Source organism: Podarcis cretensis (genome assembly GCF_951804945.1).
Source record: "Podarcis cretensis genome assembly, chromosome: Z".
NCBI lineage: Eukaryota > Metazoa > Chordata > Lepidosauria > Squamata > Lacertidae > Podarcis > Podarcis cretensis.
In genome coordinates, this window is record NC_137184.1 from 3,847,085 (window position 1) to 3,874,326 (window position 27,242).

Genomic DNA, 27,242 nt, shown 5'->3' on the forward strand with positions numbered 1-27,242 from the left:
TCAGGCAAGGCAGTAGGAGTTACAAACTGTCAACACAGAACGCTCTTTCAAACAAAGGTGCTAGCCCACCTCTGACTGGGCTGCAGTAATTATTTTTATTGTTAATTATTGTTAGTTACTATGTTATGTGTTTTTATATGTAAACTGCCCTGGGATCCTTGGATTAAGGATGGTATATAAAGTCAATAAATAAATAAATAAATACGGTGGTACCTCTGTTTTTGAACTTCTCCGTTAACGAACATTTCGGTTTTTGAACGCTGTAAATTTGGAAGCAAATACTTTGGTTTTCGAACACTTTTCGGAAGTCGAACATGCCATGCAGCTTCTGCTGAGTGCAAGATCCTGAATGCTATCTGTCACCTATTGAGTTTTCAGTTTTCAAACGTTTCAGAACTTGAATGGTCTTCCGGAACGGTCTATGTTCAAAAACCGAGGTACCACTGTAAAAGAAACCTGACCAGCTTGTGTGACAGTTGATGACAAAAGCCTAGCCTGGTCCAATGCATAACCATCAAAGCTATTTTATTTTACAGCTGCATGTACACACACATAGCTAACTATTCCAGTTGTGTTGCTATGCATGTCTAAGGAAGTAGCCAAAGAGCGAGCATTTTAAAGGTAATGGCAGACATGGGGAGTATTGCTACGGCTAAGAGAAAATACTGCTCATTATGTACTCTGTTCTTCCCTCCACTCCTAGGGAGAGATTTCTCAAAAGAGTTCTTCAGAAAATTTCCTTCTTGAAGAGTAGGGAGAAAGAATTGTTATTTATTTATATATAGATAGATAGGAAAGAACTCATTATTTATAGGATTTCTTTGCTTGCCTCAGAAGCTCAATGGAATAGACAAAATTTTACTGTACAGCATGGGGGTCAGTGTGCTGTGGACAGCTTATGCTGAAATATACCTCAAATCTGCATTTTTATGACAGCCAATTACTTTTGAAAATGAATTTGACTGACTCCTTGACAATTAAAATGTTTGATGTTTTCTTTTGTTGCCATTATATGACAAAGCTAATGCTTACCTAAAATTAATGAAAATGGTCTTTCTTAACACAATAAACGAAAACAAAAAAAGTTTCTCTTTTATATAAAATCTATTTTCCCAATTTTGAAAGTCCAATGTTAAATTACGCATTTGTCACATATGCTCTATGCAGGCCACATCTAGAAATGGTGCACACATTTTAAAAAACAAAAAGCAAGAGCAGAAATAATCCAGAATAGGTTTTCAGCAAAAAAAAAAAAAAAAAAAAAAAAAAAAAGGGCAGGCACTGAATCAGTTTGCAGACACTGTCAAATACTAAGAAATACACTGCTCGTTCTCTTGATCAAGTCTGTGCCTGGAAGGCTTCACTTCATTGCATGATGCCATCTTGTCCATTTTATTTCACTGAATGATGCCATTTTGTCCATTTTATTTCACTGATGCCATCTTGTCCATTTTATTTCATTGAATGATGCCATCTTGTCCGTTTTGGGCTGCTCTGCTGGGGTCTGAGGCCACTTAAGGAGCAGGAGCATTGCTCTGTAGAAACCGGCGGAAGTCCTTAATCATGGGGCGAAGGATCTGCACAAGAGCATTCAGAGCAGCCTGCATCCCTTCCATGGCCTGGGCTTGGCGCTCCTGTGCACATGCCTGTACTTCCTGAGAGCGGCGGATCATCTGCAGGAGGTCATTTTGCTGCTCGATGTTCTGGGCCATCTCTTTCATGTGGAGATTGGTCACTCGCTGCTCCTGCAGGAGCTTGGCTGAGTTCAGGGCAATGCGGCTCTTCAGTTCCTGAGGCTTCACAGAGACTTCTGCTTGTTGAGCCATCATCTCTAAGGGGGCCTCGGCAGTGACTGTGGTCGGAGCTTCTGTTGTGCAGTACTCCACAACACCATCCTCCAAACTATGGTATGTTGTCTCAGCTGGAACTAAGAAGAAGAGGAAGGAAATTTTATTTAAGCTACAATATTCATACGTTTAGATGATATTTTAATCCTTTTTCTATATAGAAAGTTACATTTGTTACTTAACAATTATATTCCAATTCAACAAAACTAGTGACTTTCTACTCAACAGAACCAAAGTTTATAACCCAAATTACATATACAGTGGTACTTCTGGTTACGTACTTAATTCGTTCCGGAGGTCCATTCTTAACCTGAAACTGTTCTTAACTTGAAGCACCACTTTAGCTAATGGGACCTCCTGCTGCTGCTGCGCTGCTGTTGCACAATTTCTGTTCTCATCCTGAAGCAAAGTTCTTAACCCGAGGTACTATTTCTGGGTTAGTGGAGTCTGTAACCTGAAACGTATGTAACCCGAGGTACCACTGTAATTGCGTTTTAAGGTTCCATCATCTAATTTCATCCCTCTCCAACATGTTTCTTAATATATTCTGCTGCTTTTTTACACTTCAAACTTCGCTGTGGTCTTCACATAGCAGTTTACATAGTAAAAACTGGAACAATTAAAGCATCCTGAAAAAAATCCTGAAGTTTTCACAAGGATTTTATCTGTACTCTTTTGGAGGGATTGAACAGAGAAGAACAAGGTAAGAGGGAAAGAAAATGCCAAAAAACCCCAGTAACAATAGCACAAAAACAAAATGGTTTTGACAAGGCACTGTGGGTGATAACACAAAACAGCCTGGCAATGGTAAGAAAGATGTGGTGTGAGAAAAATCCATAATCTTGACTCAAACCACAAATGAGAAGATTGAGGGTTATAATCCAAAGTTAGTTCTACTTACAGTTGCAAACAAAATTATCCAGCCCCCATTGCAAAGCAGGCATATCAAAATTTACAGACTTTCAGCTGTTTGCAATGAGAAAATCAAATGAAAACAATTGAATTAGCTCAACCCAATGGATGCTTCAAGTGAAGGCTTATTATCCATTACAGAATTTTCATTATTAACCATCAAATTTCTATACTTCCCTTCATTTGATGATCACAGGTCAGCGTACAATCTAAGAAATCAAATAACTTTATTTCACTGAATATTTCATTTAAGCATTGTGTATAACATGGGGAAGGAAGAAACAACACACTCACTCTGAGTAAGGGTGACTGTTGTGGCTGCAGCAGTAATAGGTATCTCTGATCCATCTGAAGTACAGTCTCCAGCAGGCAGGCTAATAATGGTGGCTTCCCCCAGCAAGTTACAGATGCGCTGCTGCATGGGAGTTAGAATAACTGGAGCAGCTGTGACTCCTAATGGATCTTCAGCATCTTGGCCCTCAACACCTCCATCCTGGCCATCGCCACCTCCTTCCATTGCAGCCCGGACCTGTGCCACCTTGCGTCGCACCTCCGTCTTGAGATCAGACCATTTTTTCTTGACTTCAGGCAGCTCCCGGCGGCAGGTAGCAACAGCATTAACACGGCGTAGGATGTTGTGCCAAGCAGCAGCCTTAGCAGCCAGTGGTACGCCAGCATTGAAGTGGTTGATCAGTAGGTGCTTGCTCCGCTCAAGCTCCTCCACAATTATCTCCACTTCTCGCTCCGAGAAGTTCATTTTCCGCTTTTTAGCCGGCGGAGCCGGAGGGGATGCCATTGCCATGGAATGTTCAAGTCCCAAAGCAAACTGGGTGCTGTGGGCCTTGGTGAAGTCCAGAGACAAAACAGGATATCAGGATGTCTGGGAAGGTTGAAATGCAGCTGCCAAGGACACAGATCTGGCTGCAGTAAACAACTAAACTCTAGAAAAAGTTGAGAAGCAAGGTTATTCCTTGTGACCAAAGTGGTTAGTGTAATAAAAACCTCTATAACCAGTTTACATGAAAACAATAAAAAACATTCAATAAAATTTCCTAAAACCTTGATGTAATGAGATCAAAACAAAACACAACTCTTTAATACGAATAAAACTTAGTACACACAACCAGTCAAACGTACCAAGAAAGCTGGGGTAACCCTGGAAATTACTGAGAAGCACTTAAAGGTCATTGATCATCTCTCCACAATTTTCTTGAGGGAGGGTATTCTAGAGGGTGGGTGCTGTCACCAAGTAGGTGTCCTTTTACCAAATACAATCCAGCAGAGGACACCCAGCAGGGTCTCCTTGAAGAACTAAAGTTTGGCTTTTTCTGTACGAGGAGGCAGCATTATCTTCAAGAGATGCACTTATAAATTATCAGTATGTTCAAAGCCATAAATTGCAAAGACTGGGCAGGAATATGTTACTACATCTTGGTCAGTGGAAAGCAGTTGATTATTAGATTTATATGGCAACTTTTTGAAGATCAAAAGGGTTTTTCTGGGTAGAGGGGTTTCTGGTCTAAAATACAGAAAGCAAGTGGGAACAGTATGCATTATTGGTTTTGAAGAGCCAAGTGTCCTGTATGCACGATGATGGGGTGGTGGCTTAACTATTTAAAAATGGCAGGAGGCAGATGAAAGGGTTATGTGTGACTGTGTTATTAAGATTCTGGTTTTATGCACACATATATGGGAAGTTCCACTGAGTCCAATAGGACTAACTTCTGAGTAAGTAAGATTGGGATGGTGCAGTCCTGAAATTAAGGCTGCAGTTCTAGTCTCACCCTGCAGTAAATAAATAGGGCTTACCTCTGAGCAGTGGCGTAGCGTGGGTTGTCAGCACCCGGGGCAAGGCAAGTAATTTGCGCCCCCTAACCCTGGATTTGCGCCCCCTAAACCTATCCCTAACCCTAACCCCCAGATGTTGCGCCCGGTGCGGCCGGCCCCCCCTGCACCCCCCAAGCTACGCCACTGCCTCTGAGTGGACATGAATGGTATTGTACCATTAAAAAAATTAGTAATTTTTAGGGTCAGTGGTGCTAATCAAGATAATTACAAAAAAAGGAGTTTCCTACCACAAGAGAATATTTTGGAACAGAGAAAGCACCTACCGCTATGTTAGGAAAGGAGTGAAAACTGAAATTTCATTACATCGCAAAGTGTAATTTCAGTAAATTTTCTGAGTGGGTAGGGAATAAAGAAAAACTGAAATATAATGCATGCACGTAACTCACAACTTGCAAGTATTTAACTTACGCATATTCAGCTGTACACACTTGGCAGTTATTATTATTTTTTAAAAGGGTGGGAGTCCAGTAAAAGAACATTTAGCAATCCTACCTGCCATTGCACCCAATGTGTTTTGGCTATACACTATTTTGGCTTTACGTGCTATCCCTCTGGACTGTAACCTCCAGCATAAGCTGAGACCTGCCTGTATTCCTTAAATTTATGGGAGCAGAAGAGGAAGGGGGGAAACAAATAACAGTTTCCGAGGAAAGAAAAAAAAAATCAAATTCAGGGACTGTATCCAACTACGCCTTGCCTGTGCCCATTGATTTCAATGGGGCTACTCCATGCATGACCTATACTGGACACCCAAGAGTATACTGGGCAGGAGGAACGAAAACATACTGTTTTAAAATGCCAGTGTGATTTCTTGAGGGAAAGGAGAAGAAAAAGAACTAGTTTTAAATTTAAGAGGGAGAAGGAAAAAAGGATGACTATGGGGGTGGGGGAGAGAAAAAGGAAGAGGGTAAATTAAACATGATTTCTTTGGAAGTTTGTGGTTTCCGAGGAGAGGCGGGAGGAAGAATGATATGAAACTTCCAACCTTCAAGATATGTGCGGGCGGGTGTGAGCCACACTGCGATCTTTGGGTGAAGGGTTTAATAAATAATTTAACAAATAAATAATAATTAAATATTTCTAATGGAGAATGAGGGGGGAGAATCCCCTGATGGATGGCAATATATCAGGGATGCTTTAGTCGAGATTCCTGTATCGCAGCGGGCTGGACTAGATGACCCCTGGGATCCCTCACAACTCTACGATGCTATGATTCCGTGGACGGGAGTTTGCTGAGGTGAAACCCAGCACAGGATAAAGGAGAAGATGGGCGTGAGGGGAAGGTTGAGGGAGGCGGCGGCAAAGAGCGCCAGAGGGCGCTGAGGGGAACCCAGGAAAGGCCCAACGCCTAGAAGGAGGGTGGGGACCCTGGATAACTGCCCCGCCGGCCTCAAGCGAGGCTGGAGCCCTAAGTGCCCCCAGGGGAGCCCCTTCCTCGCTCCCCATTTATATTTCCCAAAATAATAAATACTTTTAAAAAAACCACACAAAAATAATAATACGCAAATTGCGTACCCCAACTACCGGTCGAATCCCACACCAAAGAGGGCCTCTAGTCTGCGGCAGTGGCGTAATGGCTTCCAGAATCAGCGTCTCTTGTCTCTCCACTTTTATTGGACTGTCCTCCTGCCTTTCACGACCCGGTGTCCACCCCCACCCGCAACGCTTCGCTACTATTGGCTCGCTTTGGATTTGCGCCAAAGACCGCTATCCCTCGTCTAGCTGTTTGCCCCGCCTTATTAGACGTAGGGCAGCACTTACTGGTTGCGTATTGGGTAACACTCATGCCCATCATATGCAAATTACACTTCTCCACACCGCTCCGCCACAGTCTTGCCTATCATATTTGAAGTTCCGCCTCCTGCCTTTTTTTTGCCTCGACGCCCACTAGCTGTCCGTATGCAGTTACATTGGCGAATAGGCCATCCCCCTCCTTACCCAAATCTCTTTGTCCAATCGCTGCACGCCATCTTGCCAATCCTTCATTTTCATTGGCTGAGAGGCTTTCGTGCCGTCCTGCCCTTCTCATCAGAAAGCGCACGAAATGTGTATATGTAGTACTTTACCGGTACTCGTGCCTGTCAAGAAAGCTAGCGAAACACGGAGTTGGGTGGGTGGAAAGAGGCGGATGGGGGGGGGGGAAAGGACGCCCGAGTCACGTGTCGCCCGGCGCCCTGTCCTTTTGCGTCCCCGCCTTCTTTGGCTTCATAGGATCTTCCATGCCCCCTTTTGATTGGTTAATAGCGGGCGTCGCGAGCCCCTTCCCTTTCCCCCCCCCTTTTTTTTTGCCGGCGGTTCGGGTGACGACACACTGATCTGGCCAACCAGGTGACTCGGTTCCGTTACGTTGACGCAATCAGCCAATCAGCGAGCGGCGCGCGCAGGCCGGGTGGGTAAAAAGAGAAAGAGGCCGGCTCCTTTGAAGCAGGCGCGGCGCCATTTCCCGGCGAGCCGCCGCAAGGGTGGGGGTGCGCGTGCGTGGCGGCTGAGGTAACTGGGCATGCCGGCTCGCGCGCGGCGCTCGCTGGCTTCCCCGGTGGTGAACGGCGTCCTCTGCCAGTGCGGCGCCGCCGCCACGGCGACCCCTTTGAGCGCGGCGGTGGCGGGAGCCCCCGCCATACCCGCCCTTGATGGAAGCGGCGGCTCGTCCCCTCCTGCTTCTTTCGCTTCGCCCCCGGAGCAGGAGCGGCGCCTGCGGAGCCTCTTCCTTCAGCTGGACGTGAACCGCGACGGCGCGCTCTGTGTCCACGACTTGTTAATCGGCCTGCAGCGCCTCGGGCTTCAGCGCTCCGAGAGGGATGTGTGGGTAAGCCCTTCCGCAATTCCTCCGCCAGACCTGCTTCTTTCACCCACCGCTGCGTAACACCTCGAAAGGCCCGTGTCCCTCTTCTTCCCGCCCCTTGTTCTCGTGTTACGATGCAGCTTCTGTCATTTGGGGGGAAAGGCTAATTTGTTGCAAACCTTAATTTTAAAAAATAATAATAATAATTAATAATTTATTATTTGTACCCCGCCCATCTGGCTGGGTTTCCCCAGTCATTCTGGGCTGCTTCCACAAAGACCAAAAATACACTAAGATGTCACACATTAAACACTTCCCTGAACATATAAAAGATAATACAGGACCGCCTCTCCTGGTATGCCTCGCGGAGTACCTTAAGGTCCACAAATGACAACACTTTGGAGGTCCCAGGTCGCAAGGTAGTTAGATTGGTCTCAACTAGGGCCAGGGGCTTTTCAGCACTGGCCCCGACTTGGTGGAACGCTCTGTCACAAGAGACGAGGGCCCTGCGGGACTTGACATCTTTACACAGGGCCTGCAAAACAGAGTTGTTCCACCTGGTCTTTGGTTTGGACTCAGTCTGACCCTTATGTTTCCCTCCCCTTATGGCTTTGATCTATGGGCTACTTTTAAAATGAGGCTGCATTTGAAATTGCATTTTAACCTGTATTTTAAATTGCCCCCCCATTATGTTTTTACTGTAATCTTACTGGTGTTGGCCACCTTGATCTCAGTTGGCTCCCAGTACGTTTCCTAAACGGCCTCGACCCAATACAGTGGAACCTCATGTTATGGATGGGATCCGTTCCGGAGGCCCATCTGTAACACAGAACTGACGCAAACCAAAGTGCCGTGTCTCCACGCGGCACGATTTAGTGCTGCTGCACATGTGCGATTTAGCATTTCTGCACAGGCGCGAGTGGCTAAACCCGGAAGTAACCCGTTCCAGTACTTCCGGGTTGCAGCGGGACGCAACATGAAAACACGTATCCTGGAGTGGACGCAACATGAGGTATGACTGTATACCTGAAGGATCATCTCCACCCCCATTGTTCAGCCCAGATACTGAGGTCCTGCTCTGAAGGCCTTATGGCAGTTCCCTTACCGCAAGTAGTTCCTTTACAGCGAGAAGTGAGGTTACAGGGAACCAGGCAGAGGGCCTTCTTGGTAGTGGCACCCGCCATGTGGAATGGCTTCCCATCAGATAGATATCAAGGAAATAAGCAACCATCTGACTGAAATTGCAGTTTTTAATTAGTCTTTATCATGTTACGGTACAAGTGATACAAGAACAGTAAGATGAGCCTGCTGGATGAGACCAGAATCTAGTTCAGCATCTTGTTCTCACATTGACTGATGTCCTTGTAGGAAGCCTGCAAGATGTGCAAACAGCTCTCTGCCCACCTGCAATCCCCAGCAACTGGCAACTGGTCCCAGCAACCACTGATAGTCTTGTACTCCATGAATTTGTCCAATCCTCTTTAAAAGCTGTTCAAATTGGATGAGAGATGTAAAAAACAAACACCATTATACATACTCATGTATGTGTAAAGTATATAGCTTTATCTACTTGTTCTAGGTGTTAATTTATAATAACCTGATTCCCAGAGTAGCATGCGTATCATATCATTAGTGTAGAATCATAGCGGCATGGTTAGAGTTGAGTTATAATGCCTTCAACTTTTAACTAAGTTAGTATTAAGAACGCTTGAAATATGCATATGAAGCCAGTGTTCACTGCTTTTTCTTCCCTTCATCCAGGTAGCTGCACATTTCTGAAGGTTGCTGTATTTATAATTCATAATTTGTAAATCTGTCAGTTGCAGCTGATAGTGGATGGACTGCTGCCTGCCACTTCATATACGGATGCTCATTTTTAGTTGATAATAAATGGTAGGACAATGATGTTTTCCTAGTACAGTATATCTTTAATAGTAACTTTCTCAAGTTTTTAAGTTGGTGGAATTCATTCTTTTGCAGCAGAATACAGCAGATGGAGACAATGTAGTGGTGGTGGTAGGAAGCCTATGGCAGTGATGTGTAGAAGCATTAATAAGCATTTCCTTGTTTTCACTTCTGAAACGGTGTGAGGGGCTATGGCTTTTTTGTTTTTGTTTTGTTTTTACTGGGGTGACTAAACCCTGGGTGACCAATACAATCATGCTATTATCATATTATGGTCATTGGTCATAGCAGTCATTTCTATAGTCAATTGCTTCCCTACAGCATTTCATAGAAGATTGTTTACTTGTAGTGAGCAAATACTGTTTCAAGTTGCAGAAGGTTCTTCTTTGCCTGCTGAACCCAATATACCATACATTTACCCTCCTATAGCCTGTCCTGAGCTGGCTTCCAAAGCAGGCACATTCATAAAAATACAGCATGTGTGCGTTGTGAAACTTAACAGTTATGCTTACTCCCAGCACAGAAGAGAATTTGTGCTCTGGCATTTTACATCCATGTGCATGTATTTGCCATACATTCTTGTCTCATTCAAATTTCTAGGATTCTGGGAGAATCATTACCTGTGTGCATGATTTAACTTTTCTTTTCTCCTAAGCCACCTCAATTTACACTCCAACTTCAGTCACAGCTTTGTAGTACACCCCTATGAACAGGTCAATGCTACAAACTGACATAAGAATGCTAGGAGCCATGTGGCTCTATGGACCTCAGTTGTGGGTGCCAAAACAAAATGTCTAGGCGCCCTTCTTTTTGTTCTCCTTAACTTCCTGTATTTAGTGTGTAACTAAAAACTGGTATGTTCTCATATGCAAAATAAGGGCGGGGCGGGCAGTGGAAATCTGGTTCCTTGGCTAAATTGTTAGTTAGTGCTCCAGCTAGTCTTGACCACTGCAACATGCTTTTTCCTGGCCATTCTTTGTCACATCTCTGCTGTCACATCCTCCCCAGAATTCTGCTACCACCAAAATAATATCTCAACACCTACTTGCTCTGCATCCTACATATTCAGTATGAATTTATATGTAAAGTTCTGCATTTAGTCCCATCCTATTTTTCTTAGTTCTCACTTCCCAACTGACACAGAGCCCAAGTACATGTATTTGCATTTGTGTATAATTCACTATTGCTTATTCTTTTAAATATAGATTGTAAGCACCTCAGGGCAGGGGCCTGTATATTTGGTTTAGTTAGTTACTCTGTAAAGTGCCATGTACACTAATGATGCTATATATAAAAATAATAGTACATCCCATTGGATGGCTGCAAGCTTTTCATGATTATCAATCATATGTATGTTTGGGCTAATACTATCTAAAATGGAAGCAGTCTGTTTCTCTTTCTGACAACAAATATCTGGATTTAGCAATGATGACTTCCAGGTGAGGATGTTTCTCAGGCAGACTTGATGCAGCAAGTTACAGTTGTCACCATTTATGGCAGGTCTGAGAAACCTTCATCCCTTCAGATGCTGCTGGAGCTGATGGGAGCTGTAGTTCAGCAAGCATGGTCAGTGGTCTGGGATAATAGGAGCTGCGGTTCTGCAACACCTGAAGGGCCAAAGGTTCTCCACTGGGGGGTAATTGCATGTGCAGCCTTCTTCCTACTCCATCATTTTTAGTTCCAGAAACCATTCTTTATGGAAGTATAGACTACTAGAGCATCACAAAGATTGATGCTGACTAGCTCCTTGGGAGCCTCTCCATGGAAAACGTGTTCACTTTTAGATCCATTATTTTCTTGAGGCACAAGAGGGCAGTTAGTACCCTCGTTTTATATTTTTAAAGACAGGCATTCCAATCTCATGAGCCTTGTGGAATAATAAGTGTCTGCATTGCTACTTAGAGCAATTTCAGCCATCCCAAGACAAAGAAACGTTCTGTGCTTTACAGAAGATGGCATGGTTGGGAAAGCTGCACTTCGGAGTCATGGGGAAGCAACGTGGTGCTGTTCTGGAGGAGTTGCCAATAGGGATACCTGTAAGAGGCATGAGGTGCTGAGATAATCAGTGTTAGAAACTGAAATATAAAAGCTAGGAGCCAAATGGCTCCTGGAACCTGGAAAAAAACAGAATGGCTAGTTGCCATTCCCTTCCCACCCCATGTAGCAGCACTTTCTTTCTTTTTTTTTTTTTTTTGAAATGCATGAACTATCACACAAATCAGTGACAAATTGTTAATATCACATTTTAAATAGAAATTCTTAACTGGACACCACAAACATAAATGAGGCTCAGCCTCAGCAACAACAACAACAACAACAACAACAACAACAACAACAACAACAATTTATTATTTATACCCCGCCCATCTGGCTGGGCCTCCCCAGCCACTCTGGGTGGCGTCCATAAAAACCAAAAATACAGTAAAATATCACACGTTAAAAACTTCCCTGAACAGGGCTGCCTTAAGATGTCTTCTGAATGTCAGGTAGTTGTTTATCGCTTTGATATCTACTGGAAGGGCGTTCCACAGGGCAGGGGCCACTACCGAGAAGGCCCTCTGCCTGGTTCCCTGTAGCTTTGCTTCTCGCAATGAGGGAACCGCCAGAAGGCCCTCGGCACTGGACCTCAGCGTCCATACACAATAGTGTATGGTGTGTGTGTGTAACAATTCCTACATGAAATAGATTCTACTGAAGTCAAAAGGGCTTACACCCAGGCAAATGCAAAAGGAGAGTCCCAATTCCAAATTAACTTTTTTTTTTTTTTTGGGTGGGACTGTCTAAGCAGCTGGGCCTTCAAAGTCATGTTATAATTATATGAAAGGTTCTGAGTACCTGGGATGCCATATTTACTGTGGCAATTTATTATTATTAAAATTTGTATATTGCACTATGAAAAGGCAGCCAAATAAAAACAAGTGAAAATGAATCAATCAAGTAAAAATGAAAAGGTAGCCAAATAAAAACACTCCAAAAATCTTCACAAAACCAGGTATAGTAACTAATGGACAGGGAGCCCAAGGCAAGAAAGATGGTAAGGTAGGAGAGGGGGAAGTGAGGCATGAAAGGGTAAAAATGAGAAATTAAACCTCAGGAGGAATTTCACAGGGCTTAAGATGAATATAATGTTATGGAATTCAGATTGTAATACAATAAAATGCAATATATAAGAAACAAAAGAAGCAATTAGGGCACAATTTAGGAAAAAAGGTTGTTTTCAATCCTGATCTGAATCTGCCTGTTACTCAGAAGTAAATCACAACCAAGTTCAATGGGGCTTTTCTCCTCCCCTCCCCTTTTTAAACCCATGTATGATGTGCTTTTAATTTGAAATATACTTGCCAGTTATGATGGTTTAAATAGTACATGTTAAAGTGTTATCTACCTCAGACTCTCACAGTGATGGCTTAAAATCAAAACAAATTTTGGAGTGGGTTCATTGAAGGACACTTAAGTCCTAGGTTTGCAAACTGGACACTCAAGGTAGTGTCTCTGCCATCAGTTGTATAGGGCTTTAATATGTATTAGTTGCGGTGCCAAAATGATAAATTTATATGAAGGAAAGTGGCTTGTCTGCAGAGTGGAAGGAAAGGATGATCTTTTTCTGCCTCCCTACTTCCAGCCACTCTATGAAGAATGAAGAAGAGATCCTCTTAAGAATATTAGGGGGGCAGGCAGGGGAAGCATGACTTTGTTTTTTTGCAGTCTTCAGATGAAGACTAGACCATGTGAAAAATGAACATAAGATTTTTAGTTGGAGTTCATTCATTTTCAGCTTCGTATTCTTGTTATTAAAAAGAGCACCTGGACATTCCATTGTTGCACTCATAACCTAGGTTTAAAGTGCCATTCATCTCCTAGGTTTTATATTTCAGTTTCTAACACTGGACGTTCCTTTTAATTTCCAGAATTTGAGAATCTCTTAAAACATTGAAGCATTAATGTAAGCACACCCTCCCCCTCCCTTGATGGGTGCCTTCTCTTTTAAGGGGTGTTTTCTTGTGCAAATACAGTCAATGGGACTCTAATATTAGGAGATTCATCACAATAAAACAAGCAGATGTCAGATTTCTAAAGTGAGCTTACATATGCTAAGTCTTAAAATACTAAAATATTTCTCCTAAACAATGGGGGTTGGGGGAAGGAAGCAGGTTCCCAACCTCTCCAAAGCAGCTTTCCAGGACCTCATTTGTCAAAACAACAAAGCAACCTCCCCACTCTTCCTTGATTCTCTCCCCCTCCTCTCCCAAAGCAAGGCTCATTTTACTTAAAAGTACACCCATACAGCGCATCTTCTCTTCTGAAATAAGGTGGGAAGGAATCCACCCCTCTTCTGTCTAGGAACCGAAAGTGAGGTGCCTCCTTAACAGTGGAGCAAACAGAGAGGCAGAGGAAGAGATGGATGGGTGTGGGTGGTCTGAACTGGAAATCTGAACCTGGTTGCTAGATGGTGCTCTGGAGTCGCAAAAAAAGACTGGTGATGGGTTAATTTCGAACTGAGTAAGATAGCAACTGCACTCCTGAAAAATTATTGGATGATATGGCCAGCCAGTTTTAGTTAAGAACACAAGGGCAAGGAGCTATTATGATGGCACAAACCAGTCAAGAAGAAGCAACAGATGTGAGGCTTCGAGAGCTTTTTGTGGTGGTGGGAGGGAGAGGAGGGCTGCTTTGCCACACTGGTGGGTGCAAAGGGTTTGAGTGAATGCTTCATCCTGCAAGGGTGTGCCAGCTAGTGGGACAGTTTCTGGTCGATAGATAGGGAGCAGGGAGTACTCGATTGAAGCCACTGAGTAAAAGTGTCATAGGAGCATAGAGCCATTATGATTAAATGAAATTTGTTCACGAGAACTACTGGATGGAAAGGGGTTTTTTTTGGGGGGGGTTATCCTATTCTGCTTAGAATATACTTAATTTTAAACGGTTGGACATTTTCCTGCCCCACATCATTCAGGAAGGATAAATGAAAAATTGTTTGATTGATATGAGATGTCAATGCTAGATTAAAAGAAAACATATTCCGACATAGGTATTGACTGACACCTATCCTTTTTCAACTCAAATTAACAATAAATCTGAAATTGCATGTTGGAATAGCTAGACGTAGGAAGGGGTTAATTTCCTTCATGAACATAAATTGCCCCATGGGTGAGGTAATCTGCAAGGCACAATGAGCCTGTTGCTGTGGTAATGGCTGAGCCATGACCATGTGATTAATGTATGTCAGCTAGTTCCGTGTGTTGTGTCTGGTTATTTGGTGCAACGGTAATACATTGTGTATATATCTCTGAAAAGCCTGCTACAAGCTGGAACTTATTATTCTGTGTACAGTGGACGCTGGGGTTGCGAACGTGATCCGTGTGGTAGGCACGTTCGCAACCTGCAGCGCTGCACATGCACAGGTCATGATTCGGCGCTTATGCTCATGCGCAAAGCACAATTTAGTGGTTCTGCGCTAGTGCCAAAACTTGGAAGTATCCCATTCCAGTACTTCCGGGTTCCATGTGGTGCGCAACCCGAAAACGCGCAACCTTAATCGTCTGTAACCCGAGGTATGACTGTATAACTTTGTCCAGAGCTGTTTGCTGAGCCTCTTTCTTCTACAACAGCAAAATATTTGGGCATTACTCTAACTGATACTGCAAGCAAGATCCTCAATTCCACTGTGTGTGCATCTTATATTAGATTCCCAACATTGCATTCTAAAAGTTTGCATTTGCTGTTGAATGTAGTGATGGGTATATACGGTAATTTTGGAGAACTTGTACAAAATATAATGCCGGAAACATTTGAAAGCCTTATTTCTCAAAAATGATGCTTCAGCTGATTCACAATATGAATAATATTTAGAGTGGCTAGAATATTTAGATTTGTAACTTTTGTTTCAAATACAGTGGATGCTTGGGTTACGTTACCTTTGGGTAATGTAACTTTCGGGTTGCGAATGCGGCAAACCTGGAAGTGGGTTTGCCGCATGTGCAGAAGCGCCATTGCGCGCCTCACACATGCACAGAAGCGCTCTACAGCGCCGCACACATGTGCAGAACAGGCACCTCCGGTTATGAAGATTTCGGGATATGGCTGGGCCTCTGGAATGGATCCCGTTTGTAACTGGATGTACCACTGTACTGCTTTTAAGTGATCAAACAGTGATGCATGTAGTGTGGGAGAGGTTCAAAGGTAGCCTCAATACATGGAAATGCTCTTACATTTCTGCTATCTGTAAGCATGATGTGTGTCATAAACATTGTGACTGTCCACTAAATTTGTACCAGTTCTTCTCACTTTCACCCTTTTATTGGTATGACCTCCTTTCATCTGTCCTTGTTCAGAATCCTCATCTCTACTTTCATCTCTTTTCTCACAGACTGTGGCAACTCCTCTCTCACTTGTCTTCTCATGTATCGACTGTCTAGATTCCTGCTTGTGACCTCTACTACTTGACATCTTCACATGTTCCAAGAGCCACTCATTTGCACCACAAGCTGCAGTGTCTGGTGTTTGTTTGGAGTTCCTGTTCAAAACTTTGCAACTGTGTTCAGAACTGTCTTCAGTTGATTACAAGTTATTTCTTATAACTATCACTCTCGGACAGATTAACTGCATATATTCAGCCTTCATTCTTAAATTTATGGATAAATGTTTCTCTTCTCACTGGGTATTGCTGTGACATTTGAGATGCCATATAACAGACTACTGTACTACATAAATGGTTTGAATTGGGTAGGTGGGTGTGACCCACATCCATGGAAAAAATAATGAACTGCCTGGGATTATTATGAGAGAGTTGGATACCTTTCCAGCTGATATTTTTGACCTGGATCATATCAGTAGAAATAGCCTCAGTTGTCCATATATTTTGTCTAGTTGTGGTAGTTAGATGTTATTTGTGATCACCAAGCCTGCCTCTTCCCCCAAATCCTTTGTCACCTGCACCTCCAGCAATACCACATGCAACTTGTAAAATTGTAAGTGATGGTCTGGAAATTTGTACTGTGAGATAAATATCACTATATTCTGTTACTTATGTCAGTGACTTTAATGGGAAATCTCACCTAAATGTTTTAATAGTCTTGTATAATTTTGACACTACTTATTCAACCTGATATTGCATGTCAGGCTTAATTTCCTGTTGAGCAGGAAGCAGAGACTGTAATCAGTATGGAACATAGGACTGCTTTTCTATTACCTGAACATACTCTCCAGAGTTCTTCTCTGATTAGCCTAGCTCTCAGATATTGTCAACCTGTGTCTGCTCTGCACGGCTTCATACTGCAGATAGAGGTTTGAGTACCCAAGGTAGTGGTAAATAACTTGGGAGTGGTCCTCAGTGTTATTTAATGGTGTTATTTATAGGAGGCATCACTTAAGTTGATGAACAAAAATGTAGTTAGGAAATGTAAGTGACCTGAAGTTCCACTGCAACATGCAAATCACCTTCTTGTGAACTGAGACCGGAAGCTCTTGTGCAGAATCACATGGCAGCTTATCTGCAGCCAGCAGCAGATCCTCTCCTTGGCACTTGGACTTGACACCCGATGAGTCATTGCAGAGTCACCTAGGGAGACTGGGCTGCTTTGGCTGCTGTTTCTCATATTGAATTACTTGAGAACAAATTGGAATTACCTAGTCAGCAGCCATCCTTTATCCTTTGCCGCTTGTTTTCTATGCTTCTAGCTTCTTCAGTTAAGACTGCTATCTTTTGAAAGTATGTTAAGGTTTTTTCATGACACTGTACATTTAAACATTAAAATATTTTTTACAAAAAACTCCTGCCTGAATAATGTTACAGGAATTCTAAGGTCTCAAATATAGAATAAATGTTGATAATTGCACAAGGTAAGCACACATACATAAGTATATAAACCACATGTCTAAAATAGTATAGGAGAGCAATCCAAAAGCAATCTTGGCTCTCCTGAAGACTCTAAATATTTCCCCTGCCTCCTGAATCCCCCTTGCCTGAGAACAGATAGCAATCAGGGGAACAGATAGCAATCGGGAAGTTCATGAAGGGATTCCTCTTCTATGAACCTCCTTTGTATCAATTGCCATATGCTCTGCATTGAGGGATGTCTGACCTGATTGTCTTATCAAATGCTATTGTTTTGTGTAAACTGTGTCTGAAACTATGTAAAACTTGCTAAATCCTCAGGAATATCACATCTTGGCCTTCCTGAGCCACAGTAATCCCACCTTATGTGTGGTATAATTTATAACTGTTTGTAGAGGGCATGTCCTGCTTTTCTACACCAAAATGCAAATCCTTAAAAGAGATTTTCTTCTTGGTTCTGGGCCTCTCTTGCCACCTTGCTAGGAGGGGAGGGAACTCTGTTGCAACAGAAAAATCTTGCTTTCACTGCATCCTGCCTCCATCCATTCATCTCTGACCGATCATGGAAATAGAGGGCTCAGTCCCTTGGGGAGTTGGGCAGCAAAAGCCAATCACCCCTATTTTCCCTATATCAATATCAACAGTGCTCCAAGCAGTTCTGAACACATGATAATAGTGTGGGCCTTGGCAAGGAGTATAATCTCTGCCCTAGGCAGACAAGATGGATAGAAGAAAGGCCTGAGATTTGGAAGGGGTGTCTAGCGTTACAGTAAATGCTTCTTCCTGGAACTGTCAGTTGAAAAGGCTATGTAAGGCATTCAGTGAGTTTGTAGGCAGTGACTTGTTCAGGTTGGGGATGTTTCCAGCTTTGATACCCTGGCCCTCTAATAGCAAATCCTATGCATCTTTCATTAGAAGTAGGTCTCACTGAGTTGAGAAAATAGAGTTTGGTAGCTGGGCGGCACCCTCTCATGCTGGTCTCCCACCCATCCTTTATTTATCTCTCATGTCACTCCCTTGTATCACGTTGCTGTGGAAAGGGGAGCATCTGCCAAATGGATGATGAAGTGACTCCCTTGCCTTGGCATGACCCTCTACATAGGAGAAGTGTGCAGTGGGAGAGCTGGACACAGGGTTGTGTTTAGGTAATGGCTGTGTGCTCTCTTGTTCCTGTCAAGTGGGAACACCATGGTAACTGCACCTGGAGGAATTAATTTTGCTAGGAGGTTGATTTAGATCAGTTTTTCTCAAACTTGGGAAACAAGTCCTGTAATTGGACTACAACTCTCATCATCCCTAGCTAGCATGACCAGTGGTCAGGGACGATCAGAGTTATATTCCCACAGCAGCTGGGGACACAAGATTGAGAAACATTGCTTTAGATAAAGGGTTGTTGAAATTGAAGTTTGGTATGCCTTCCTGGTATGCTTTTGAATTATGGTGCTGGAGGAGACTCTTGAGAGTCCCCTGGACTGCAAGAAGATCAAACCTATCCATTCTGAAGGAAATCAGCCCTGAGTGCTCACTGGAAGGACAGATCCTGAAGCTGAGGCTCCAATACTTTGGCCACCTCATGAGAAAAGAAGACTCCCTGGAAAAGACCCTGATGTTGGGAAAGATGGAGGGCACAAGGAGAAGGGGACGACAGAGGACGAGATGGTGGGACAGTGTTCTTGAAGCTACCAGCATGAATTTGACCAAACTGCGGGAGGCAGTGGAAGACAGGAGTGCCTGGAGTGCTCTGGTCCATGGGGTCACGAAGAGTCAGACATGACTAAACGACTAAACAACAAATGCCTTCCTGAATTCTTTGGGAAGCTGTACTAGTGAAAATTGCTTGATAACACTCTTGTTATCAAGTTGTTACTGCTTAAACATTCCTGTTGGTAAGACATACAAAAATATAATGGGGCTTACTGTGTCTTAATGGTTTGGGAAACACTTGCTATTACTGATGGTCTTAATGGTTTGGGAAACACTTGCTATTTCACCACGTGTCTGTACAGGAGTCAGGGTTTGTTTCCTTCTGAACTACCAGCACTTTCCTGTCCTTGAAAGGTAATGTATCTCTTCCCTAAAAATGGAATTTCCCCCTATGATGCTAAGGTGTATAATGTAACTAGCTACATTCAAGCTAACAATATTCTTAGCTTTTGTTAGCTGCACAAAAGTAATATTCTGTAAACCACCCTGAGACTCCCGGGTATAGGGAGGTATATAAATTCAGTAAATCGTCGTCGTCATCATCATCTACACTGCCACACTTAACTTCAAATATTTGAGCAAAGTCCTCTGTTTAATTCTGTGCTTTGGCTATCTGATACAAATATGGATATGACAAATCACCTCTTTCCTTGTAGACTTGTCTTTCATGCAGTCCAGAGTACAGCTGTTTGACATTCACAGTGGGGTGAGCTGTGTAGTCCCTACTGCTACTTAAATATATTTGGAGTTTTGCATTGCTCAATTTCAAAGGCTCAGTGCAAGTAAGTATGATGGGATTTAGTATGGAGCATCTTGCAGGCTTGCATGAGAAAACAAAATGAAGGGTTGTATCCATTCAAGAGTAGATGCATTAAAATGAATGAACATGACTAACTTGCTTCTATTGATTTTGGTGCGTTTGCTCTCGCCAAAGTTCGTTGAGTAAAACTTAGATATCACTCTAATATTTTTGTAAATAAGTGAACTTAGCAAGAAAAATAAATAGAAAGCTATAGCACCCCTCTCAGCAGGATTGTACACACTTTTTCATGTAAATAACTATACTGTCATGCAAATATTACTTTAACCCTATCCTTCCTCCAAATAGCTCAAGGTGGCAAACATAGTTGCCACTCCCATTTTTATCATTGCAACAATCCTGTGTAGTAGGTTAGGCTGAGAGGGACTTAGCCAAAGTTACCTAGTAAGCTTGTGACTCAGCTGGAATTTGATTTTTGTACTACCTGGTCCAAGCTCTAATCCGTATATCACACTAGTTCTAGGTGTTCTGCAGCTATAGTTCTAAGAAAAAAGTAACTTCTCCACACATTATTTACATACTCTGCAAAAGTGCAGCAACTCTTAACCAAATCCTAAATGAAAAGCTGTGTTAGCAATTCTCGACTCCAAGGAACAAAACTTAAAATAGAGCCAGCTCCAGACTTTCAACTTGAAATATGTCTGTGAAATGTGTGGCAAGCATAATAAGGGTGGCATTGCCCAATTTAGATGTCGAAACAATGCAAAGAGGTCATGTTAGGCTTCTGTAATTAGGCATAGAAACTCTCAATCATGACTCAGTCTGGTTTCTGCTTCCCTAGTGCCAGGCTGGACATTATAGGAGCAAGTCCATGTTTTGCTTTGTTTTAAACATCACATATAAAATGGGGATATGATTTGTAGAGCAAAAAAGGCTCATTCATGGGTGAGGAGTATAGAATGCTTTTCTCTGCACCCTTAGCTCAGTTCCCTGCTGTCTTCATCCTGAGCATAGAATCATAGAATCATAGAGTTGGAAGAGACCACAAGGGCCATCGAGTCCAACCCCCTGCCAAGCAGGAAACACCATCAGAGCACTCCTGACATATGGTTGTCAAGCCTCTGCTTAAAGACCTCCAAAGGAGACTCCACCACACTCCTTGGCAGCAGATTCCACTGTCGAACAGCTCTTACTGTCAGGAAGTTCTTCCTAATGTTTAGGTGGAATCTTCTTTCTTGTAGTTTGGAGCCATTGCTCCATGTCCGCTTCTCTGGAGCAGCAGAAAACAACCTTTCTCCCTCCTCTATGTGACATCCTTTTATATATTTGAACATGGCTATCATATCACCCCTTAACCTCCTCTTCTCCAGGTTAAACATGCCCAGCTCCCTTAGCCGTTCCACATAAGGCATTGTTTCCAGGCCTTTGACCATTTTGGTTGCCCTCCTCTGGATCTGGTACTAGAAGTGAGTTTAACTGTAGAAAGATCATTTGTGGGATCAGATGGCAGAAAGTGAACTATGGGCAGAAGAAGCATTGAGCATCTCCTTTAGGTACCTATGTTGTTGCTACATAAATTTGTCTTTACATTGAATACAGTGGTACCTCTGGTTGCGAACCGGATCTGTTCCGGAGCCCCGTTCGCAACCTGAAATGAATGCAACCCACGTCTGCGCATGCACGGGTTGCGATTCGCTGCTTCTGCACATGCGTGTGACGTCATTTTGCGTGTCTGTGTGAGCGGCGAAACCCGGAAGTAACCCTTTCCGGTACTTCCGCGTCGCTGCAACACGCAACCTGAAGCAAACGTAACATGAGGTATGACTGTATCTAGTTTGGCCCTTATCCCCTTGACAAGTATTATCTAGCTTCCTGGGTTGTTGTTTTTTTTTTAATTGTTACACTAAGGTAAGATATTGGGCATAAACATTGGGTGTAATCTCTCACAGTGTATTAATTAAACAGGTAGCAAAGTTGATATAATACGCTTTATGGGAGTTTCTAGCTTTTTGTTACATGAAGTCACCTTAGTTCCTACAAAGGCGCCTAAAGAACAATGATTTAGCTGACGTAGAATGTAGGCATGGTTTGATAAGGACAAGGAATTCCTTACTCTGTTCCCAAGATTCTTGTCTGGGTCATGACTCAGATGGTGGAACATCTTTTGAATGTGTTTTCTTCAGCTCTGCCTTTCCCTGTTTATAATGCTGCCCCCCTCAATTGTTAGCCAGGTCAAGCAACCTCATCTTTGAGGTTATAGTCAGCACTCTGTGCAGAATTGTCTGCCTGTATGCAATAGACTGTCCAGTCACACGCTTCCCTGATTGGCTCAAGATTGCTGGTATGAATAATGAACATGCTAGTGTTAGAAACAGTGATTGGCTGAGCACTGCTGCAGTGAGAATGCAGGCTGGATGCTCAGGGCTTCTGTTCCTTTGATGTGTATTGGATGAGCTGGAAGCACAGGTTAAATCGCTACAGCTGTCTAGAGTGAAAGGATCTGTTATCCAAGCTTTCTAAGAGCAGTGCCTTTGCATTCTTTTGTTCAGGCTTTCTGTAATGTCTAGCATCTTTGCTTCATGCTAGGAGACTTGTGCTTTTCTCTTTCATTGTCTATTAGAGTAAACTGCTTGTGACGCCAGACACGACAGCAGTACAGCAATTTCGTAGGCAGGAAGCGGCTGCAACCCTTCTGGTGTTGCTGTATTTGAAGCACTGCCGCGATGCGGTTCCCTTAAGAGGATACTTGGTGGTGCATTCACTTTTTAAAATCGCTGTCTGCAGTGACTTCTTTACCAGGGCTCCAGTTGAAAGATAAGTGATGCTGCAGTCCCTCTGGCAGGTTTTTTCTTGCCTTTTTTCGAGGGCTGCATGTCAAGGCCCTGCTGAAGGAAAGGAGAATGAGGCAAAGGAATCTCCAGCTCCCCGCCCTGGGGACCAGGGACCAAAGATGCTGGTGAAACCGCTCAACAAAGAGACCAATCCTACTGAAAGGAGACCAACTATTCTATTGGTAGTTGGACCCGCAGAGCATTTCACACAGGTATTGTTGCTTTTATTCACCACCATCCTTCCCTGTGGGAATGACTTTCACTAGCCTAGACAGGTGTGTGTGAATGCGATGTGGCTGTAAAAGATAAAGGATGTGGGATGCTAATACTTGGTTGCACAGTTGGAGGAAAAGAGAAATAGTGAATACCTATAGTTTGCCTCTTGAAATGTTTGTTTATGGAAGTGGCTTGATGGCAAAGCTATTATTAGGGACAAAGGTTGCATTAGCGCTGAAAGATTATATTACATAGGTGAATAATCTATATTATGGAGTGGCAGAAGTTATTTTGATAGAAACTGTGATGTTAAATTTGGTTCGTAATTTATTTTACTGTGCTTGTTTGTTTAAAAGTATTTCTAAACTGCTTAATATTTAAAATCTCCAGGCAGTGTTCAAACACATTTATGGTTGTGTTTTACAAAATAAATGGGATTTGAAGCTTCTGGCATTGTTGTATCTTTAGAGACACTCGTTATTTGTGGTTAATTGTGGAACAAATTACGAAGCTTTGAGAGGGCATGATACTGGCACTTTAGTTGAATTGTGTTTGGCTACAAAAACCTGATATTGTATTCAAGTTAAGAGTTGACTTCATTGTAGACTTTCAAATGTTCATCTCTTTGTACTGTAGAATGTTATTTGGAGAGAGAGAGAGTGTGTGTGATAATGTGAACCTTTTATTTTTTGATATGGGAACCTGCCTTTCAAAGATGAGGGGTGCTAAATGTCTTACACAAAAGCTGGAGGACCACATATAACTTTCCTCTATAGTCAATGCAATTTTAAAATTGTCACTTGCGGGGGGATAGAACTGAAGCAATCATATTTTTAAAAAAGCACCTTTAAAATTAATGTGAAATGATCTAAGCCCACAGCCAGTAATTTATTGCTTAGATTTGTTAGTTTACATGATAGGATAATTTATATATCAGCAGACTTATTGTGTTGAAAACTCTGGTTCAGGATCCAGCAAGGGCAGAAATTGGCAGTGTTGCTGGTCTCTAAACTTGGATGCTCCTTTGAAAAAATGCAAATTGAAAAAAATGTAAATTCTTTACATCCAGAGTTTATCATTCTGAAAGCTATTCCTGGCATCTTTTCTATTGAAATTATCTTTTCCTGTAGGGTAGAGCCTTCATTAATTTTTCAAGCAAACAAGCCACTGTTCCAGATTATTCTTTCTCGAACTATCATTAAGCACACTAGATCTTTGTTATGGGCTGGGGAAACAATTTTTGTGAGTGGCACAAATGCTCTTGGTTACTATTGGACCTTCTTGAAGGTCGTTCTTTGACAATGTCAGGCTTGGAAAGTCACATTTTTGGCTGGAAAACAAAGTGCCTGCTTCCATATGAAATTCTGGAGGCTTTAGAAAGCAGGAGGATATTGCAAGCAGAGCCTCTTCTATTGCAACACTCAGATTTCAGAATGCCCTCCTTAGCCAGCTCCATCAGCCTTCCTTGCTAAGTTTTAGGCACCAAGTAATAAAACCAGTTTGTACAAACTTTAGTATTCACACTCTCTCCCCGCAACCCACTGTACATTACTGTTAAATTTCTTGTATAGTTTTAGTGTAGTAACTTTATTATTGGGCATTAGATTTTATGAAAAGGCATAACATAAGTAAAAAACATACACATAGTGTGTTAGAGAACATACGTGACAATAAACATGCTTTCTTTTATTCCACTTTCTGGATAAAATGAAATGAATGCTGCTAGTGTAATGTTAGACTGGGAAAAAAGTCCCGCCTGTTGCTCTTGTTCCCCTGGATACGTTAGATGTTCCTTAGCTATGTTGGCGTCTCAGCTTGCAGTTAGAGAGAAACTGTGTTCTCTCTACAAGAAAACTTAACTAGGGAGGAGGGGGTTGAGAAAGGAGTCAAGCAAAGAAGCCATCGGTTAAAGGCTTCAAAGATTCAGGGACTACAGTGGTACCTCGGGTTACAAACACTTTGGGTTATAGACTCCGCTACCTGGAAGTAGCACCTCAGGTTAAGAACTTTACCCCAGGATAAGAACAGAAATCGCGCACTGGCAGCAGCGGGAGGTCCCATTAGCTAAAGTGATACCTCAGATTAAGAACGGACCTCCGGGACGAATTAAGTTCGTAACCAGAGGTACCACTGTATATTCTTGGCTTCCATTGCTCTTTCAGAGACAACATAAAAATACTACCCTCAAATAAGAAATATAGTAACATTTATTTGCTATAAAACTCTACATGGTTCACATCACCAAGTTTGTTTAACATTTTGGGACCTTGATACCTGAAGGCGTACCTCTTCACTCATCGTAGCTTCCCTTGCTTTGAAATCATTACAAGGGTACCTCAGGTAAAGTACTTAATTCGTTCTGGAGGTCCGTTCTTAACCTGAAACTGTTCTTAACCTGAAGCACCACTTTAGCTAATGGGGCCTCCCGCTGCCACTTCAGCCTGAAGCAAAGTTCTTAACCCGAGGTACTATTTCTGGGTTAGCGGAGTCTGTAACCTGAAGCGTCTGTAGCCTGAAGCGTATGCAACTCAAGGTACCACTCTATTTGAGACTTCCTCAATACCATGATGGCAGGTGCCAGGCACATTTTGCACCTGGTTATCCACTTGCAACCAAGTGAAGATGCCTGGGTACCAGGATAGTGCCTGACATCTCCACCATCTGCTTGCCTGAGGACAGTGTTTGAAACTCAGATACATAGGTTAGGTGCCAAATAGTTCCTTAAACCATGGTTACATTGGATCTTGTTTTTACACACTAATACTGCATCCTGTAGAATTCTACCAGTTATATTTTATCTGCATGATCAGAATGAATTTCAGGAACCAAAATGCTTTTTCTGTGCAGCCTGAGCAGGAGCAGTAAAAAACATTACAGTTTAATTGTTGTAGCTTGTCTTCACTTACCCCATCCCACTGCCCTGCTCACAACTGTGAAGAATATTCTCACGTTATGAATGGTCTGTGTCACCATTAAGAAAAAGAGGTAGGAATAGGCCAATATATATGTGGAATGTCCCTGGATCAAGTGACTTTTCTTTTCTCAGAGTTCTTAAGCTAGCTGAAGGTCGTCATCTGAACTAGCCAGAGTTTTAATTGATAACCAATCACAGTCAATGCATCATTTGAAAACAAGACTTTAGAGCTGTCTTGTCCAAAAATGGCAACTAGACATTCCATGTAGTTGACTGTAACCTTGGTTTAAGGAGCCGTTTGGCACTTTGCTTATATATCTGATTTTCTAACGTTGCTTCTGAATGCCATTGCCAAATTAGGTAGGGGAAGGTGTTTATGAGTGAAAGGGCCTTTTCAGCTCTGGCCCTTTAGTTATTAGTACTGTGTTGTGATTTAGCATTTTAGCTGTGTGGTTATTAAAATTGCTTCCTCTTACAGCTTAGTGCTGCAGTATTTTACTTCCCTACTTTGTTTTAGTTTTGACTAAATTACAGTTGTGTTTCTATAGCATTATAATTGGTGTTTTATATAATTGTGATTTTTAAGTTTGTCACTGTTACCTTGTACACCACCTGAAGAACTATTGTTATTAGTGGTTTGTAAGCAGAATGAAATAATAGATATCTTACATTAGGAGTGAGGAAAACTGTACATAAAATTATAGAGTTGTAGAGTTGGAAGGGACCCCAAGGGTCATCCAGTCCAACCCCCTGCAATGATGGAATCTCAGCTGAAGCATCCATGGCAGATGACCATCCAACCTCTGCTTAAAAACCTCCAAGGAAGGAGAGTCCACCACCTCCCGAGGGTGTCTGATCCACTGCCGAATAGCTCTTACTGTCATAAAAATCCTAGGCAGTATTATCTTGATTCCTCCTTCTTTTATAGCCCTGTTCATGTGTTACTTGCAGGTAGCACTTGGCCCTGTCTGATAACAGCTTTTGCTCAGTCAGTGACATTTCCCTTGCTGTCCTGTGGCAGAGATTTTAGTCACAAACCTTGTGATAGGAAACCTCCACTTGGTCGCAAGGGGGCGATCCTGAGTCACAAGAAGCGACTAGTGACTGGCTAATTTCGAACACTGAACCCAGGGGGTCCGTAGCATCATTCACATAACAAAAACCCCCATAGAGATATCAAACTTTTCAAAAGTAGGAGATCCATGGCTTGAATTTGGGAAAAAAAAGAGGTCCACAGTACTTAACTAATTGGGTACCACTGCTTTAGAGCATGCTTTCCCAACCTGAGGTCCTCCATGTTGGCTGGGGATGATGGTAGTGGTAGATGTAGTAAAAAATATATAAGAGGGCATTTGGTTGGGCAAGGATTATTTGATGACCCAAGTACAAATAAACATTATGTAGTTAAATAAGGCCAGTTTCAAAGTCCAGCAAGGGATGGCTTTGTTTATCCTTACTGTTGGGCAAGTTTTGTGACAAAGATGACCTGTGGAATAGACTGTTCTTTCCTACGGGTGAAATTGTGATGAGCACATGATACATTGGCACATGATATATTGGCACAAAACCATCATGTCCAAATCCCCACCAGTGTGCTGGCAGTTAAAAAAGGTCAGTTTTGGAGTCGAGTTGTTCCTTTCTCATGAAAAATTTTCTCTTTGTCAACCAATTTGAAGCTTTGATTTATGC

General features: G+C 42.6%; 2 protein-coding genes and 1 long non-coding RNA gene across 10 annotated transcripts in view; 1 reads left to right on the forward strand and 2 right to left on the reverse strand.

The window, feature by feature from the left end:
• Window positions 1-1,085: 1,085 nt before the first annotated feature.
• Window positions 1,086-6,822, reverse strand: NAIF1 (nuclear apoptosis inducing factor 1). 5 transcript variants are annotated; one of them, XM_079962236.1, is made up of 3 exons: window positions 6,546-6,822; window positions 3,054-3,700; window positions 1,086-1,927 (listed from the first exon to the last, which is right to left on the reverse strand). In XM_079962236.1, the coding sequence occupies exons 2-3, from the start codon at window positions 3,559-3,561 to the stop codon at window positions 1,515-1,517; spliced, it is 921 nt and encodes a 306-aa protein (XP_079818362.1). In that variant the 5' UTR covers window positions 3,562-3,700; window positions 6,546-6,822; the 3' UTR covers window positions 1,086-1,514. The 5 variants fall into 5 exon arrangements, with proteins under 5 accessions (XP_079818362.1, XP_079818365.1, XP_079818361.1 ...); XM_079962239.1 differs by lacking the exon at window positions 6,546-6,822 and adding an exon at window positions 6,369-6,437; XM_079962235.1 differs by lacking the exon at window positions 6,546-6,822 and adding an exon at window positions 6,123-6,301.
• A 255-nt stretch (window positions 6,823-7,077) lies between these two features.
• SLC25A25 (solute carrier family 25 member 25) overlaps window positions 7,078-27,242 on the forward strand; it is a 46,368-nt gene continuing 26,203 nt past the window's right edge. For 2 of the 4 annotated variants that reach the window (XM_079962128.1, XM_079962129.1), the window contains exon 1: window positions 22,296-22,635. In XM_079962128.1, the coding sequence (XP_079818254.1) occupies window positions 22,414-22,635 (222 nt within the window). In that variant the 5' untranslated portion in view covers window positions 22,296-22,413. Of the gene's footprint in view, window positions 7,414-22,295; window positions 22,636-27,242 lie in introns of those variants that run through there. The other 2 variants (XM_079962126.1, XM_079962127.1) reach the window with 2 other exon arrangements.
• LOC307207957 lies at window positions 16,626-21,908 on the reverse strand. Its single transcript, XR_013834890.1, has 2 exons — window positions 21,706-21,908; window positions 16,626-16,852 (listed from the first exon to the last, which is right to left on the reverse strand). It is a non-coding gene; the product is annotated as an uncharacterized lncRNA (long non-coding RNA).